General features: G+C 40.9%; 1 protein-coding gene across 9 annotated transcripts in view; it reads right to left on the reverse strand.

The window, feature by feature from the left end:
• PPM1F (protein phosphatase, Mg2+/Mn2+ dependent 1F) overlaps positions 1 to 15,312 on the reverse strand; it is a 74,351-nt gene that overhangs the window by 9,368 nt on the left and 49,671 nt on the right. For all 9 annotated transcript variants that reach the window (XM_073559116.1, XM_073559121.1, XM_073559117.1 and 6 more), the window contains 2 exons: positions 12,601 to 12,744; positions 12,424 to 12,517 (listed from right to left, as the gene is read on the reverse strand). In XM_073559116.1, the coding sequence (XP_073415217.1) occupies positions 12,424 to 12,517; positions 12,601 to 12,744 (238 nt within the window). The remainder of the gene's footprint in view (positions 1 to 12,423; positions 12,518 to 12,600; positions 12,745 to 15,312) is intronic.

The raw sequence follows: 15,312 nt of genomic DNA on the forward strand, positions 1-15,312 counted from the left end.
CATTCAATAAGAAGTTTATCAACCCTTCAGGTGCTTCACGTGAACTAAAGCAATGTGGAAGGAAAAAAATAAACATTTAACTTTGTTCACAAAAAAAAAAAAATTACTTTGGAACCAAACTTATTTTCACAAGGGTATCAGGAGAAAATGGACCACAAGATTTGTTATGCAATTTCTCCCGAGTACGCCAATACCCCGTATGTGGGGGAAAGCCACTGTTTGGGCGCACGGCAGGGCTCAGAAAGCAGGGAGCACAGTTTGACTTTTTAAATGCAAAATTGGCTGGAATCAATGGTGGCGCCATGTCGCGTTTAGAGACACCCTAATATACCTAAACAGTGGAAACCCCCCAATTCTAACCCCATCCCTAATGGAAATACATTTTTTATTTTTACCTAACTAAGGGGGTGATAAAGGAGGATTTGATTTACTATTTTTTTATTTTGATCACTGTGATAGGGTCTATCACAGTGATCAAAATGAACCAATAGGAAAAATTTCCTATTGTTGCCGGCCGATCTCGGCAGGCGCACTGCACATGCGCGCACCATTTTCTTCCCGTAAGTCGCTGACGGCCAGGGGACATCACTGAGGGATGCAGGAGGGTCCAGGGACACTGGTGGTACCGGGGGGACCCCATTTCTCTGTCCTCTGATGTGCTAGATCACATCAGAGGAGAAATTAAATGGGAAATCAGACTTTTTTTCTTTTTTGCAGTCGTCATTCCGTGAATAACGGTGATCACAACACTGGGGTCGGTCCCCCCTGGTAGCCAAGATCCTGGAGAATTTCTGACACTGGGGGGCATTACACACTTATTTCTTAGTGCTGTTAAAAAGTGGCGCTGAGGAACAAGTACCCTTAACTGCCGCCATTAAAAGGTGTATCAGCGGTCGTTAAGGAGTTAAAACTCGACATAAGGGCCTTCCTGACCACAACACATTCTAATAAGTTGGAGGCTTTGAATATAAATCTTGCTTTGAAATTTGTTTCCTCATTACAGAATTCATTTAAATTTTGTTGGTCATCTCAGTCCCTGAAGTTTTTAGGCATTCCCCTCTCCCTTGACATTAATTTCATCTTCAAACTTTATTTTTTATCATTGCTCCAGAACATTAAAGTTGATTGGTCTAAACTTTATTTTAAATTGGTTTGAAAAATGTTAAATTCTTAAGAAGAACGTTCTCCCTCACATATATCTTTTTCAAACTTTCTGCATTAAACCAGCTAGACTCCAGCGATGCCTCCTATGTAGGCCAAAAAGTCAAGTTGGATTGGGCCTTCTGGATATAAAAATGTATTTTCTGTCTGCTTATATTGTCTAGAGCTATAGATTGGTACAGGCACGCTTTGGTGAAGCCATGGGTACAAATAGAACAAAGCTTTTCAGAGGCCACAATAGCTGCTCTCCCCTGGTTACCTTCCATGTCCCAAATTTCAATGACATCTCATCCTACAATTAGGGTACTGTCACACTTAGCGATATACCAGCGATCCCGACCAGCGATATGACGCGGTCAGGATCGCTGGTGCATCGCTGGTGCTTCGCTAAGTGGTCGCTAGTGAGCTGCCACACAGGCAGATCTCACTAGCGACATCGCTGGGGATAGGGGTCGCTACTTACCTGTCACACCAGGCGATCCTGCGTCCTCCCGCCCGGCTCCACGCGTCGCTCGTCGTCACAGCAGGAAGCGCTGCAGGAAGCTGACGACGACAGTCCTGGACGTTCTCGCGCGATCAGCGATAACCAGCGGGGGAGCCGGTCGTAGGTAAGTATCAGACACAGCGATATCGCTAGCAATATCGCTATAACGTCACAAGTTATAGCGATATTGCTAGCGATAACTTAGTGTGACAGGCCCTTTAGAACTATACTCTATTGCTTCTCCAGACCAGAGATATGCAAACTTCTCCTTCCCATTCCATCTCCTTTATCGCCTGTTATTGTCTCTCCGAAATTCTCCCATGGTCTGTCAGACGCTGTTCTCAGACTTTGGATCTCTCAGGGATTGGCGTAGATAATAGTTGACCTTCATTAGAGGCACGTCAAGCTTTTGTAAACAGGTTGGCCAGCTCACCTGCTCCCCCCAAAAAAAACAAAAAAAACAAAAAAAAAACAAAAAAACCCAAAACACAAAAACCCTCCCCCTCTCCATGGATAACTGATCCTGATAAAGGTTAAAGGTGAACCTGCTGTGGAAAAACGTCTGTTACATTGGTGAGATCAAATCAATTTTTATTAGGGAAATGGTATGCACGTGCACCTTGTACATCTGGTTCGTTTTACGTTTTTTGTCCTTAATTATCTGGCTAAAGGTTATGTTTTAATATTAAGGGAGATTCTCCAAGCTATACTCCATTGGCATTCCTGAGGTACTATAATAGTGCAATACCTTACACACTATAGCAGGTGGGAGTGGTTACCAACCAACATCAGCTGACCAGTCTAAAAGAAGCTGCCAGCAAGAGATTGACATTAGCTTTTGCTGGATCAAAAGAAAAATAACACTACATATAAATTTCGGCAGACCCAGAGCTGCCACGAATCCCTTCATGATTCGTGACATGAGCCTTTTAGAGGCAACTAGCTGAAGAGCCCGGCGCTGCCGGGGCATAGTAACTAACTGTGGTTATAGCAAATTATAATTATCCTCCATCCCATAGTCCCGTGCCCATATACCCATCATACATATCCACGATCCCATAGGCCCATGCCCATCATACATATCCTCCATCCCATAGTCGAGTGCCCATATACCCATCACACATCCTCCATCCCATAGTCCCATGCCCATATACCCATCATACATATTCGCCATCCCATAGTCGAGTGCCCATATACCCACACATCCTTCATCTCATAGTACCGTGCCCATATACCCACACATCCTTCATCTCATAGTACCATGCCCATATACCCATCATACATATCTTGCATCCCATAGTCCCGTGCCCATATACCCATCATACATATCCGCCATCCCATAGTCCTGTGCCCATATACCAGTCATACATATCCTCCATCCCCATAGTCCAGTGCCCATATACCCATCCTCCATCCCATAGTCCCGTGCCCATATACTCGTCATACATATCCTCCATCCCATAGTCCAGTGCCCATATACCCATCACACATCCTCCATCCCATAGTCAACCATTATGACATCATAATGAGCGGCGGCAGGGCTTGCAACCTATGACATCAGCGTCGCCATGGCAACCATTATGACATCATAATGAGGGGCGGGGCTTGACACACTTTTCCCCCCATTATGTAGATCGGGGCAAATTTTTTTGGTGAATTGGAACGCGCGGGGTTAAAATTTCGCCTCACAACATAGCTTAGGACGCTCTCGGGGTCCAGCTGTGTGACTGTGCCAAATTTTGTGGCTGTAGCTGCGACGGTGCGGATGTCAATCCCGGACACACACACTTGAGCTTTATATATTAGATTTCATCTTCAACTTGCTTAACTAGTCACAATAACAGTAATTTTCACTATGGGTGCCCAAACTTTTACATGCATGCCAGAAATAATCCAGAAATAATCTATAAGCATGTAATCAAATACAAACTTGGGGTTTACATTGTTATGTATATCCAAGTCCATGCAATGCAAGCCCGAGATGTTTTTTGTTTTAAGAGAACAACGTTGCCACATAAAATACACTGTGTTCCAAATTATTATGCAAAAAATATTTCCTATTTTCTCTAAATTACCTATATGAATTGCAGTCATTGTTATTTTCCAGTCATCTAATATTCTAGTATAATTGCAATGTTTTGAAACAAACTTCCTATGAAAACAGTATATTTTTAAAAATAAAACTCAAAATGCATGTTCCAAATTATTATGTACAGCAGAGTTTTCAACCTATTTTGAACAAAAAAATGGTCAGTTGTGAAATTATAAGCATTATCAGCTTATTACAAAAAGAAATCAAACAGTTTTCAAGTCAAAACTTTATTCTAGGTGATGTTACATTTGCACATAGGACCCCTTGTTCGAAAGAAGCTTCAGAACTCTCTCGTCCATTGAATTTGTCAGTTTTTGGATGGTTTGTGCTTCAATTGTTTTGCATGTGGACAGAATACCCTCCCAGAGCTGTTGCTTAGATGTGAACTGCCTTCCGCCATCATAGACACTCCTTTCGATGATGCTCCAGAGGTTCTCAATGGGGTTGAGGTCAGGGGAAGATGGTGGCCACACCATAAGTTTGTCCTCTTTTATGCCCATAGCAGCCAGAGATGCAGATGTGTTATTTGCAGCATGAGACGGTGCATTATCATGCATGAAAATGATCTTGCTGCGGAAAGCACAGTTCTTCCTCTTGAACCATGGCAGGAAGTGCTGTTTTAGAAACTCCACATAGATTATGGAGTTCATCTTTACCCCTTCAGGGATCCTAAAGGGGCCGACAATCTCTCTCCCCATGATTCCAGCCCAAAACATTACTCCACCTCCTCCTTGTTGGCGCCTTAGCCGTGTTTTCATGGGGTGTCCATCAACCAGCCATCCTCCACTCCATCCATCTGGACCATCGAGCGTTGCATGGCACTCATCGGTGAACAAAACAGTTTGGAAGTCAGTCTTCATGTATCGTTTGGCCCACTGGAGCCGTTTCTACTTGTGTGCAGTGGATAGAGGTGGTCGACAGGATGGCTTACGCACAGCTGCAAACCTCTGAAGGACCCTGCATCTTGTTGTTCGGGGGGACGGGAGGCACCAGCAGCTTCAAAAACTTATTAAACCAAAAAACTATTCCACATAGTCAGGTGGAGGAGCCTCTAGACCAATTAATTATACCAAGAAAAACCAAAACAATTCAGAAAAAATGTCAAAAAAGTATTAACTGAGCATGCTCACATGTTAGTCATATATATTAATATGGTTAAATGCTCAAAATGTAATCATAAACATCAAGAAAATAGAAGCTCAAAATGATTTCAAGAATAATACAAAATTTATTTAAGCATAAACAATGTGACAAAAAGAGTGTCTGGGTACGCACACATGGAGGTAGGAGAAGGGAAAAAAGGGGAGAGAGATTGTCCGGAGTCGAGTGATGAAGATAAGCATGTTCACAATAATCATTTATGCATTATGTGACCCAATAAATTGTAAACACACCCCAGACAAAAAAAGAGGGGGGGGCGAAAGCACTCCTCTGAATCTGCCAAACAGGGCACCGAGATTAAATCAATAATAAAAATACCAGTCTGATAGAAGTAAGGGCCTGTCAGGGTTAAATTAACCAAATCTGAATAGGATGTATAATGACTAAGTTCTAAACTACACTATTCAGAACAAGGTACTGACATAAATATCGCACTCATTACAAATAGAGTGCATTACCTTCAGACATGGTGCGGTGTGACCGTGGAGCAGGGAACAGGTGGCGCTTCCGAAGGCCTCGATGCGCGTTTCACCACCCTTGTGGTTTCATCAGGAGGCATGATTTTAGTATCGGCGTCAGGGGTTTAAATTACAGCAGCTGCAGCTGCCCATATTCTCGATGATGGGGTTGAAGGTAATATTTCTAAAAAGATGAAGGAGGGTTTGCTGCCAGACTTCCCTATAGTCCCCACTTTTTATCTGCTTCCCAAAGTTCACAAGGACCCCCTTTGCCCCCCAGGGAGACCCATAGTCTCAGGACTGGGGGGTCTTTGTGAACTGGCCTGTAGATTCATTGACTTCCATCTTAAGAAATGTGTAGAGACACTCCCTTCTTTTGTACGGGATACTACAGATGTCCTCAGAAGATTGGACGGCCTTCTTTTGGAGGGGGACATGTGGCTTGTTACTTGCGACGTGGAGTCCCTGTACACATCGATATATCACAGTCACGGGATACGGGCTAGTAAATTTTTTCTTCAAATGACTAATTTGGAGTCGAATCTAATACAATTTATATTGGATTTATTACTCTTTATTTTGACTCATAATTTTTTCGTGTTCAAGGACCACCCCTTCCTACAGCTCCAGGGAACCGCTATGGGGGCTGCTTGTGCACCCTCGTATGCGAATTTGTTCCTGGGGCTCTGGGAGAGAGATACGGTCCTTGACACGCCTGGCCATAACAATGTTGTCTCGTGGCTGAGATATTTCGATGATATTTTGTTTATTTGGCAGGGCTCCACGTCGCAATTGGAGACCTTTCTGGGCCTTCTTAATAATAACGACTACAATATTAGATTGACGTGGAAATACAGTCAACAAAATATTGACTTTTTGGATCTTTTGATCTTAAAAGGCCCTGATGGGACACTCCGTACGGACATCTTTCGAAAAAGCACTGCTACGAATGCTTTGTTGCATTACACATCTTCTCATCCCCCAAAATTAAAAAATTCCATCCCAATTGGCCAATTTTTGAGGGCACGCCGCATTTGCTCTGATGAAGCCACTTTTCGACATCAAGCAGGCGAATTATCACGCCGCTTTAAAGATAGGGGTTATAACATCAGAGATATTCATAAGGGCTTCTCTCGAGCATTATACGCTGAGAGAGATACGCTCCTACATAAACCTACCAAAAGAGTGAAAGACGGCAATGATCATACATCACGTTTTATTACTAAATTCAACTCAAATTGGAAGGATATCAATGATATCCTTAGGAGACTATATTATTGACCAATAGAGATTTACGACAACACTTGACTCCATATCCATCTGTCACATGGCGGAAGTCTCCTTCTCTGGGCGATATTCTCTGTCGCAGTCATTATATTCCACCTATAAAGAACCCCTTCCTGAGTTCCAGTAAGGGACCACCTTGGGGATGCTTTCCATGTGGCCAATGCTCAGCTTGTTCTAATATTCTACGAATCAAAAGATTTCTCGAACTCCTCAAAACTGAAAAAATTTAAGATTGTCCACCACATTACCTGTAACACAGAGGCGGTGGTATACTATGCCAGCTGCCCCTGTGAGCTTATATATATAGGCATGACGACGAGAGCATTAAAGAAACGCGTGCAGGAACATATCAGGGACATCAAAAACGCGTCAGATTGTCCCGAACCTCATCTTTTTAAAACAATCCCTAAACATTTTTTTGACAAACATAATTGTGATCCTAGGGGTTTTCTAGTTCGGGGCATAGATCATGTTTATATGGGAATTCGTGGTGGTAACTTGAAACAGAGACTACTTCAAAAAGAAACCAGATGGATGACAATCCTCGATACACTCACTCCTAGAGGTCTCAATGAGGCCATCAGCTTCAAGTCTTTTCTTTAGTTTTTTAATTCTGTTTTTGTTTTAATCTTCACTTAAATGTCAGGGTATTTTTATTGGGTTTTAATTTCTCTCACCTTTTTCCTACTGTACCCCTGCTTTTGCTGCTGACTGACAATTTGCCTTTGAATGGATTCTTCGTTGTAACCAGTTGGAACTATTCGTCATTATGGACATTTCATATCCCTGAGCACCTTGATGAAGGACATCTTGCGTCCGCTAATCAATACTTCATATAATCTTTGTATATTATGGTTTTTATGCTCTATAATGGCCATGATAATAGCCTGTTTCCATCTATATGTACTGCTCATATTCTAATATAGTAAGACGTTAATATATAACGTTAGACATTATAAGTAGGATTTTTCATGGTTTTGTATTTCTGATATGGATAGGTATCTGATTTAGTTAGAATCCATTTCTGTCTAGAATCCCTTCATTATTCTTAGCCCCGATATAGTCATATATACATTATGTCCCCTTTTTGGGTTGGTAGGCGCAGTGCTTGGTTAATGAGTGGGAGCGATTTCCCTGTTCCAGCTATGGGAGCGTGTCGGTCCCCTTCCCTCTATTCACGGGCATTTATAGCGCGCCTATTTACTTCCAATTTATTATTTTCATTTTTACTTTTGTTCTAATGGCACAGACGCACTCCACGCATGCGCTGTTTGCCCGCCGTGGTATCGGGGCGACGCGCACGACGCCTGGACGATAGGTGACGATGATCGGCAGATCCTCCTCCCTATCGCTGAGGGCGCGTATGTGTCTTCCCCGCCCATGGGCGGTGCACAACATGCTGTATGTGCGCCGATTTGTCAAGTCGCTGCAGCTGCTGTAATTTAAACCCCTGACGCCGATACTAAAATCACGCCTCCTGATGAAACCACAAGGGTGGTGAAACGCGAGTCGAGGCCTTCGGAAGCGCCACCTGTTCCCTGCTCCACGGTCACACCGCACCATGTCTGAAGGTAATGCACTCTATTTGTAATGGGTGCGATATTTATGTCAGTACCTTGTTCTGAATAGTGTAGTTTAGAACTTAGTCATTATACATCCTATTCAGATTTGGTTAATTTAACCCTGACAGGCCCTTACTTCTATCAGACTGGTATTTTTATTATTGATTTAATCTCGGTGCCCTGTTTGGCAGATTCAGAGGAGTGCTTTCGCCCCCCCCCTCTTTTTTTGTCTGGGGTGTGTTTACAATTTATTGGGTCACATAATGCATAAATGATTATTGTGAACATGCTTATCTTCATCACTCGACTCCGGACAATCTCTCTCCCCTTTTTTCCCTTCTCCTACCTCCATGTGTGCGTACCCAGACACTCTTTTTGTCACATTGTTTATGCTTAATTTTGTATTATCCTTGAAATCATTTTGAGCTTCTATTTTCTTGATGTTTATGATTACATTTTGAGCATTTAACCATATTAATATATATGACTAACATGTGAGCATGCTCAGCTAATACTTTTTTGACATTTTTTCTGAAAGCTTCAAAAACTTGTCTGCTGCTATGACAAGGCATTTTTGCAGCTGCTCTTTAAACCTGACGCAATTGCCTGTTGGAAAGAGTCCTCAATTTTTCCTTATCAGCACGCACACGTGTGTGCTGGGAATCAGCTACATACTTCTTGATTGTGCGATGATCACGATGAAGTGTCTTGGCAATGTTGATTGTAGTCATGCCTTGACCTAAATACTCCATAATTTGTTGCTTCTCAGCAGCCGACACATCCTTTTTCTTTCCCATTTTGGCAAAAAATGTAGGCTGCTTAATAATGTGGAACAGCCTTCCTAAGTAGTCTTGCCTTTATTTGGACACACCTGCCAAACTAATTTGCACAGGTATCTGCAATTGCTTTCAGTGATAAAAAGAGCCCTGACACACATCACCATCAATGAGTTTAAATGACAAACAAAAAAATTCTAACCTTATCACTCCTAAAACTCTTTTTGCATAATAATTTGGAACACAGTTTAGTCTGGGGGGAGGGTGGTAGGATTTCGCTTTGGGAATGTGTATATGGCTTTTTTATGCCGATGCACCAACTAGGTTATTTTAAAGACAGAGCAGCTCAAGAAAAAACGCAGGACGTTTTATTCCTGACGCAGGCACTCACACCTGTTCAAAGCAGTTAAAACTGGTTTGAATCACTGACTGGTAACCAACTTTCAAGTTTACTTAAAAAAATGCTTTGTCCCAATTAGTTTGCACAGCACTGTACTTCAACATGGTTTTCCATCTTTTTGCACTAGTAAAATCATAATGTCTAACGACATATTTGTATGTTCACAATAAAATTCCAGGCAGAATGTTCCATGCCAGGCCATTATATAACTCAGCTCAATGTTACCTTATCTTGTCTAGGCTGGTTTCTGTTCAACTGCTGCCAACCATTCATTTTAGGCCTTGTATGTTTGTTGTGTGCTGAGGTTTCCACACTGCCTATGATTAACCGTACCCTGTGGGAATGTCAGCAAGTACCTGAGACAGAGTTCTGCAAGGAATACGTGGATTTTGTCCGCGCTGCCCAAATTATTAACCTTCTGGAATTTCATCAAGTTTGAAAGTGGTTTATTCTACGTGTTTCAAGGTTTTTTGCAACCTCTTCTTCAGGAAATACCACATGAAGCATACATAGGTGGTGCATTAAGTACACACAGATTTAAAAAAAAATGAGCTCCAAACAGTCAGATGACAGATGTCAAAGTTTATAGTTAGCAGACAGTATAAAAATTCATAATAGTTAGAAGCTGTTCCTATATTGACATGTCTATTTTAATTTCACAGGTTGTTGAACAAAAGGAAAAAAAAAAAATATATAAGGAAAATTAAAAAACACATATATACTGAGCAAGAAAAGCAAATCTCGGACACGAACTTCTAGACATATGCCTCAGCTTCCTCCAGATCTGCTGCCTGACAATTAGACCACTCGGCTATGCTAACAGGTTCCTGCAAGTGTATCCAATGTGGAAGAGACGTATGTTGAAATTAACCATTAGTTAAAAATTAAATTGTAAGGATCTAAATTTTAATCAATTAAAAATAAATGTTTTATTAATAAAAAATATAGAATATTTTTTTTTTTAAAAAGTTATGTTTGGCTTATTATTCCTATTTAATGATGAATTAGAATAAAGGGAAAAGGAAAAAAAAAAAAAAAAAAAAAAAAAAAAAGGGGAATCAGTCATCTGCCAAAGCTCAGTGGCAGAGTTGGAAGGACAATGTGCTCCACACCTGCAACATTGCATACACCTTCAGGATCGTACCAAAGGAGGAGCACACAGCGCTTCTCCAAATACCACATGGCTGTTAAAAACTCCAGCACAGACTCAAATTATACAGCGACCAGTGCTAGTATAAGTCACATACCAAAGTTTAAAAAAAAAAAAAAAAAATCACTCCTTCAGCAGCGTTATTAACACCACCTGAGGATAGCAAATCATGTCAGAGGATGATTTCTTTAGGACAAAGGAATGATTGGTTATATACAATTATTTCTGAGGAATATTATTAACAAACTTAAAAAAAAAAAAATTAAAATAAATATACCAGTATTTATTTTAGTGGGGCCAAAGACAAGTCCAGAAAGAGGAGAGGAGTTAATGCTCTGTAGAACTACTATTTCTCTGAGTGGAGATAGAATAGAAAAAATTGAAAGAAAAAATAACAAAAAAAACCACAGGGTCTAGGTTACTCACCTAATTTTCTAACCGCAGCACTATATATATATATATATATATATATATATATATATATATATATATATATATATATATATATATATATATATATATATATATATTTTTTTTTTTTTCCTTTTCCCTTTATTCTAATTCATCATTAAATAGGAATAATAAGCCGAACCTAAGTTTTTAAAAAAATGTATTCTATATTTTTTTTATTAATAAAACATTTATTTTTAATTAAAATTTAGATCTTTACAATTTAATTTTTAACTAATGGTTTATTTCAACATATGTCTCTTCCACATTGGATACACTTGCAGGAACCTGTTAGCATAGCCGAGCGGTCTAATTGTCAGGCAGCAGATCTGGAGGCATATCTCTAGGAGTTCGTATCCAAGATTTGCTTTTCTTGCTCAGTATATATCTGATATATATATATATATATATATATATATATATATATATATATATATATATATATATATATATATATATATATATATATATATATATATATAAAAAATTTTCCCCCCTTTCCTTTTGTTCAACAACCTGTGAAATTAAAATAGACATGTCAATATAAGAACAGCTTCTAACTATTATTATGAATTTTTATACTGTCTGCTAACTATGAACTTTGACATGTGTCATCTGATTGTTTGGAGCTCATTTTTTTTAAATCTGTGTGTACTTAATGCACCACCTATGTATGCTTCATGTGGTATTTCCTGTAGAAGAGGTTGCAAAAAACCTTGAAACGTGTAGAATAAACCACTGTCAAACTTTATTAACCTTCTGGAATGTCATCATTTGGGCAGCGCAGACAAAATCCACGTATTCCTTTGCAGAGCTCTGTTTCAGATAGTCGGTGACCGACTTGTGGATCTGCAGCAGCCCTTAACTATACATGCTTTGAATACCTACTACCAGGTGAGCAGTTTTTTGTCAAACCGCTTACTTTATTTGTGGGATAAGACCCTATATTGCGCTTGTGTCTCCCTCTTTCCTCACAATACTAGCAAGTACCTGAACACATAGGTCACGTAGCTCCCCACTGTGAGTATGGCAGTAAGGGTTGTGCTTCAAGCTTAGCTCATGTTCAAGCAACGGGACCATCTAGTAAATCTGAATGCGTGCCCATTATAAAAATTGCTTATGTTAAGTATTTATAAAAAAAAAACATACAAACACAACCTTCTGAAAAAAATATATACTAACATAATGTCATCATAATAGATTTTAAAGTTGTTGGGAACAACTTAATTTACTTAAGTTATCACCTATAAATGATAGGTAAAAGCTTGCGATTGTCAGGTGTCCCACTGATCCAGAACACCAGGCCCTGAAATGCTCTGTTGGAATTATGCATTGGCCAAACCACCACCTTTCCACAAGATAACCAGTATGTGGAGACAGATATGTTCAAATGTTGGAGAAAAAAAAAAACAAAAAAAAAACAACTTTAAAAACATACTCACCAATTGCCCTGGACACAGCGAGAGTCCCATTAACTCGCCAACACCCAATAAAAGTGACACAGCCACCCAGGGATTCTATTCTCTCACGTTCATCCTGTAAAAGATGTGCCTGAAGTCAGTTTTTTTCTCAAGTCAACATGAAACACTAATCTGTTATGATTTACAGAGACAACTCACCTCTCTCTCTGGCTTGTGGGGATCCATAAGAGTCACTGGATTCCCTTGTCGTACAAGAAGAGCTTGAGAGTCACCCAACCATGCCACATGTAACCGTTCTCCTTCTAACAGTGCACACACTCCAGTGGTACCACTGCGCAGTCTCTATACAAACATTACAGATAAAACACCAAACCTGAGAAGTGGAATAATACTATTTAACATTACTAATGTGTACTAAAATCATAACTTATGTAGACAAAAGACAACCAAACTATCCAACTCCTCACCTCAAAGCAAAAAAAAAAAAAAAGAAAAACACCAACAAAAACATTATAAATATTCTGTCCCCGATTCATTTAAACTGCTGCATTTACAGGAATAATAAGGGCGCTTTCGCATTGCATGTAGGCACCTGTTCGGTGGGTCCCGTCGGTGCTAACATTTGAACACCCTGCAGGAACAGTATTCTAACGTATGCGCCGATGTGGTGCAGACAGTGCGAATGTGCCCTCTGCCATGAATCATTTTTGGGCGTACCCCTACTGGAGAACACATGTAGTAGACTCCATTTGGGTGTGCGCCTCCAGTAGCATATAAGACAAAATGCAATGGGAAAGCACCCCTAGTGATTGACTCACCAAAACATATCCTTGATAACTACTTATTCTCCTTGGGGGGGGGGGGGGGGGGGGGGGGGGGGGCGCAACAATTCATATAAGATTGGAAAAAAAGCTCATCAGAACTAGCACATTTTATGTATGGAAGTAATTGTATGGCTGTACAGGCTCTGGACTCCCAATAAAAGTTTCCGTATTTTTCAGACTATAAGATGCACCAGACCATAAGATGCACCTAAGTTTTAGGGGTGGAAATTAAGAAAAAAAAAAAAAAAAATTGAAGCAAAAAATGTCGTAAATTCTGTACTTAATATCCCCCTATCCTGCTATGCTTGGCCCCCCTCATCCCTATCCTGGAATGCTTGGCCCCCCTCACCCCTACCCTGGTATGTATGGCCCCCTCATCTCCATCCTGGTCGGAATGGTCCCCCTCATCCTTACCCTGGTATGCAGGGTCCCCATCAGAAAAGATTTAAAAAAAAAAAACAAAAAACAAAAAAAAACACAACAACAACAACACACTTAACATTTACCTTCCCAGCGCTCACTCGCAGCATCTTGTTCCAATGCAAGCAGCTGCTTAAAGGGAAGGTGCCACAATTTTTTTTTGTATTAAAAATGATTTATATAAACAATTATTTTTAATACAAAATTAAATTTTTGAACTTTAATTTTTTTTTTTTATTATTTTTGCAGCCACTGGGTGCTGCCATTTTACTCTGCAGGAGTGTAAGAGACACTTAAACTCGGCAAATATGGCTGCCCTGGGCATAGGAGACAGCAGTCGGCTGCCGACCCTATACCTAGCATTGAGATGCTCCCTGCTGTGATCTGGGCATGCCCCCTGGGTTGTCCAGATCACAGAGAAGGTAGGAGATCGGCGCCATTTATAGGAGAAGACCGAGTACAGGAGAGAAAAAAGAGCAGTGCAGTGAGGTAATTATCGTGAAGGGGTGAAGAGCCAGTAGCAGCTGACCTGTGAACGCTCCTCTCACTCACACACAAACAGCAGTGAGTTGTCTCAACTCCTGCAGCGCTGTGTGTGTGTGTGTGTGTGTGTGTGTGTGTGTGTGTGTGTGTGTGTGTGTGTGTGTGTGTGTGTGTGTGTGTGTGTGTGGGGGGGGGGTTCAGGAGTCTGCACAGCTCAGTTCTATTGTCTGGGATTGTCTGTGTATCTAATCCCATCCTCTGTGATACTGTCTGTTGAGCTGTGTATCTAATCCTCCCATGTGTGATACATGTGATACTGAATGATGAGCCATGTATGAAATCCTATTAAGAAAAAAAAAAAAAAAAAGGTTGTTCAAGCTCCTTTGAAAAAGATCTGTATAAGATCGAAACACGTCGTTTGTACCATTGCATGCACACTGCTTATGGAATTTTTACAGCACTGAAATACTTTTGGTAAAGCACTAATAAAATTTCAAGAATTTTTTAAAGGAGCTGGAACCACCTTTTTTTTTTTCCTTCTCTATTGGAAGCATGGCATCTAGTCAAGATGGAGTTCCGTGCACCTGCAGGTTGAGTTGGTGAGCTGGCTGAGGTCTTGTACCTTATTTTCTCTATGTATCTAATCCTATCCTGTGTGATACTGACTGCTGAGCCGTGTATCTAATCCTATTCTGTGTGATACTGACTGCTGAGTCAAGTATCTAATCCTATCCTGTGTGATACTGTATGCAAAGAAGTTTATCTAATCCTATCCAGCGATACTGTATGCTGAGCCGTGTATCTAATCCCATCCTGTGTGATACTGTGCGCAGAGCCGTGTAGGTATGGACCCTGTAAAAGCTGGCGAACGTGTGGATGGAAGACCAGATTATCGCCTTGCAGAGTTGCAGGGCGGATGCACTATGGTGTTCCGCCCAGGAGGCGCCCAATGCCTGGGTAGAGTGTGCCTTAATCCCAGGAGGAAGCGCTCTGTTAAACCGGTATGCCTCCAAATTGAAGAGCCGCAGAAAACTACTGTGCATGCCCAAGATTCCCAGCCCCGCAGTGTGAATAAATCATAAGCGACTGCGGGGCGGGATCTGTGGCCACGCAATATTAAGGCCAGGATCTGATCTGAGAGCACGGGCACGTCGGGCAGCGCTAACTGTGTATGCCCATGAAA

This window comes from Dendrobates tinctorius, unplaced genomic scaffold, assembly GCF_039654945.1.
Source record: "Dendrobates tinctorius isolate UK_male_01 unplaced genomic scaffold, ASM3965494v1 ptg000265l, whole genome shotgun sequence".
Lineage (NCBI taxonomy): Eukaryota > Metazoa > Chordata > Amphibia > Anura > Dendrobatidae > Dendrobates > Dendrobates tinctorius.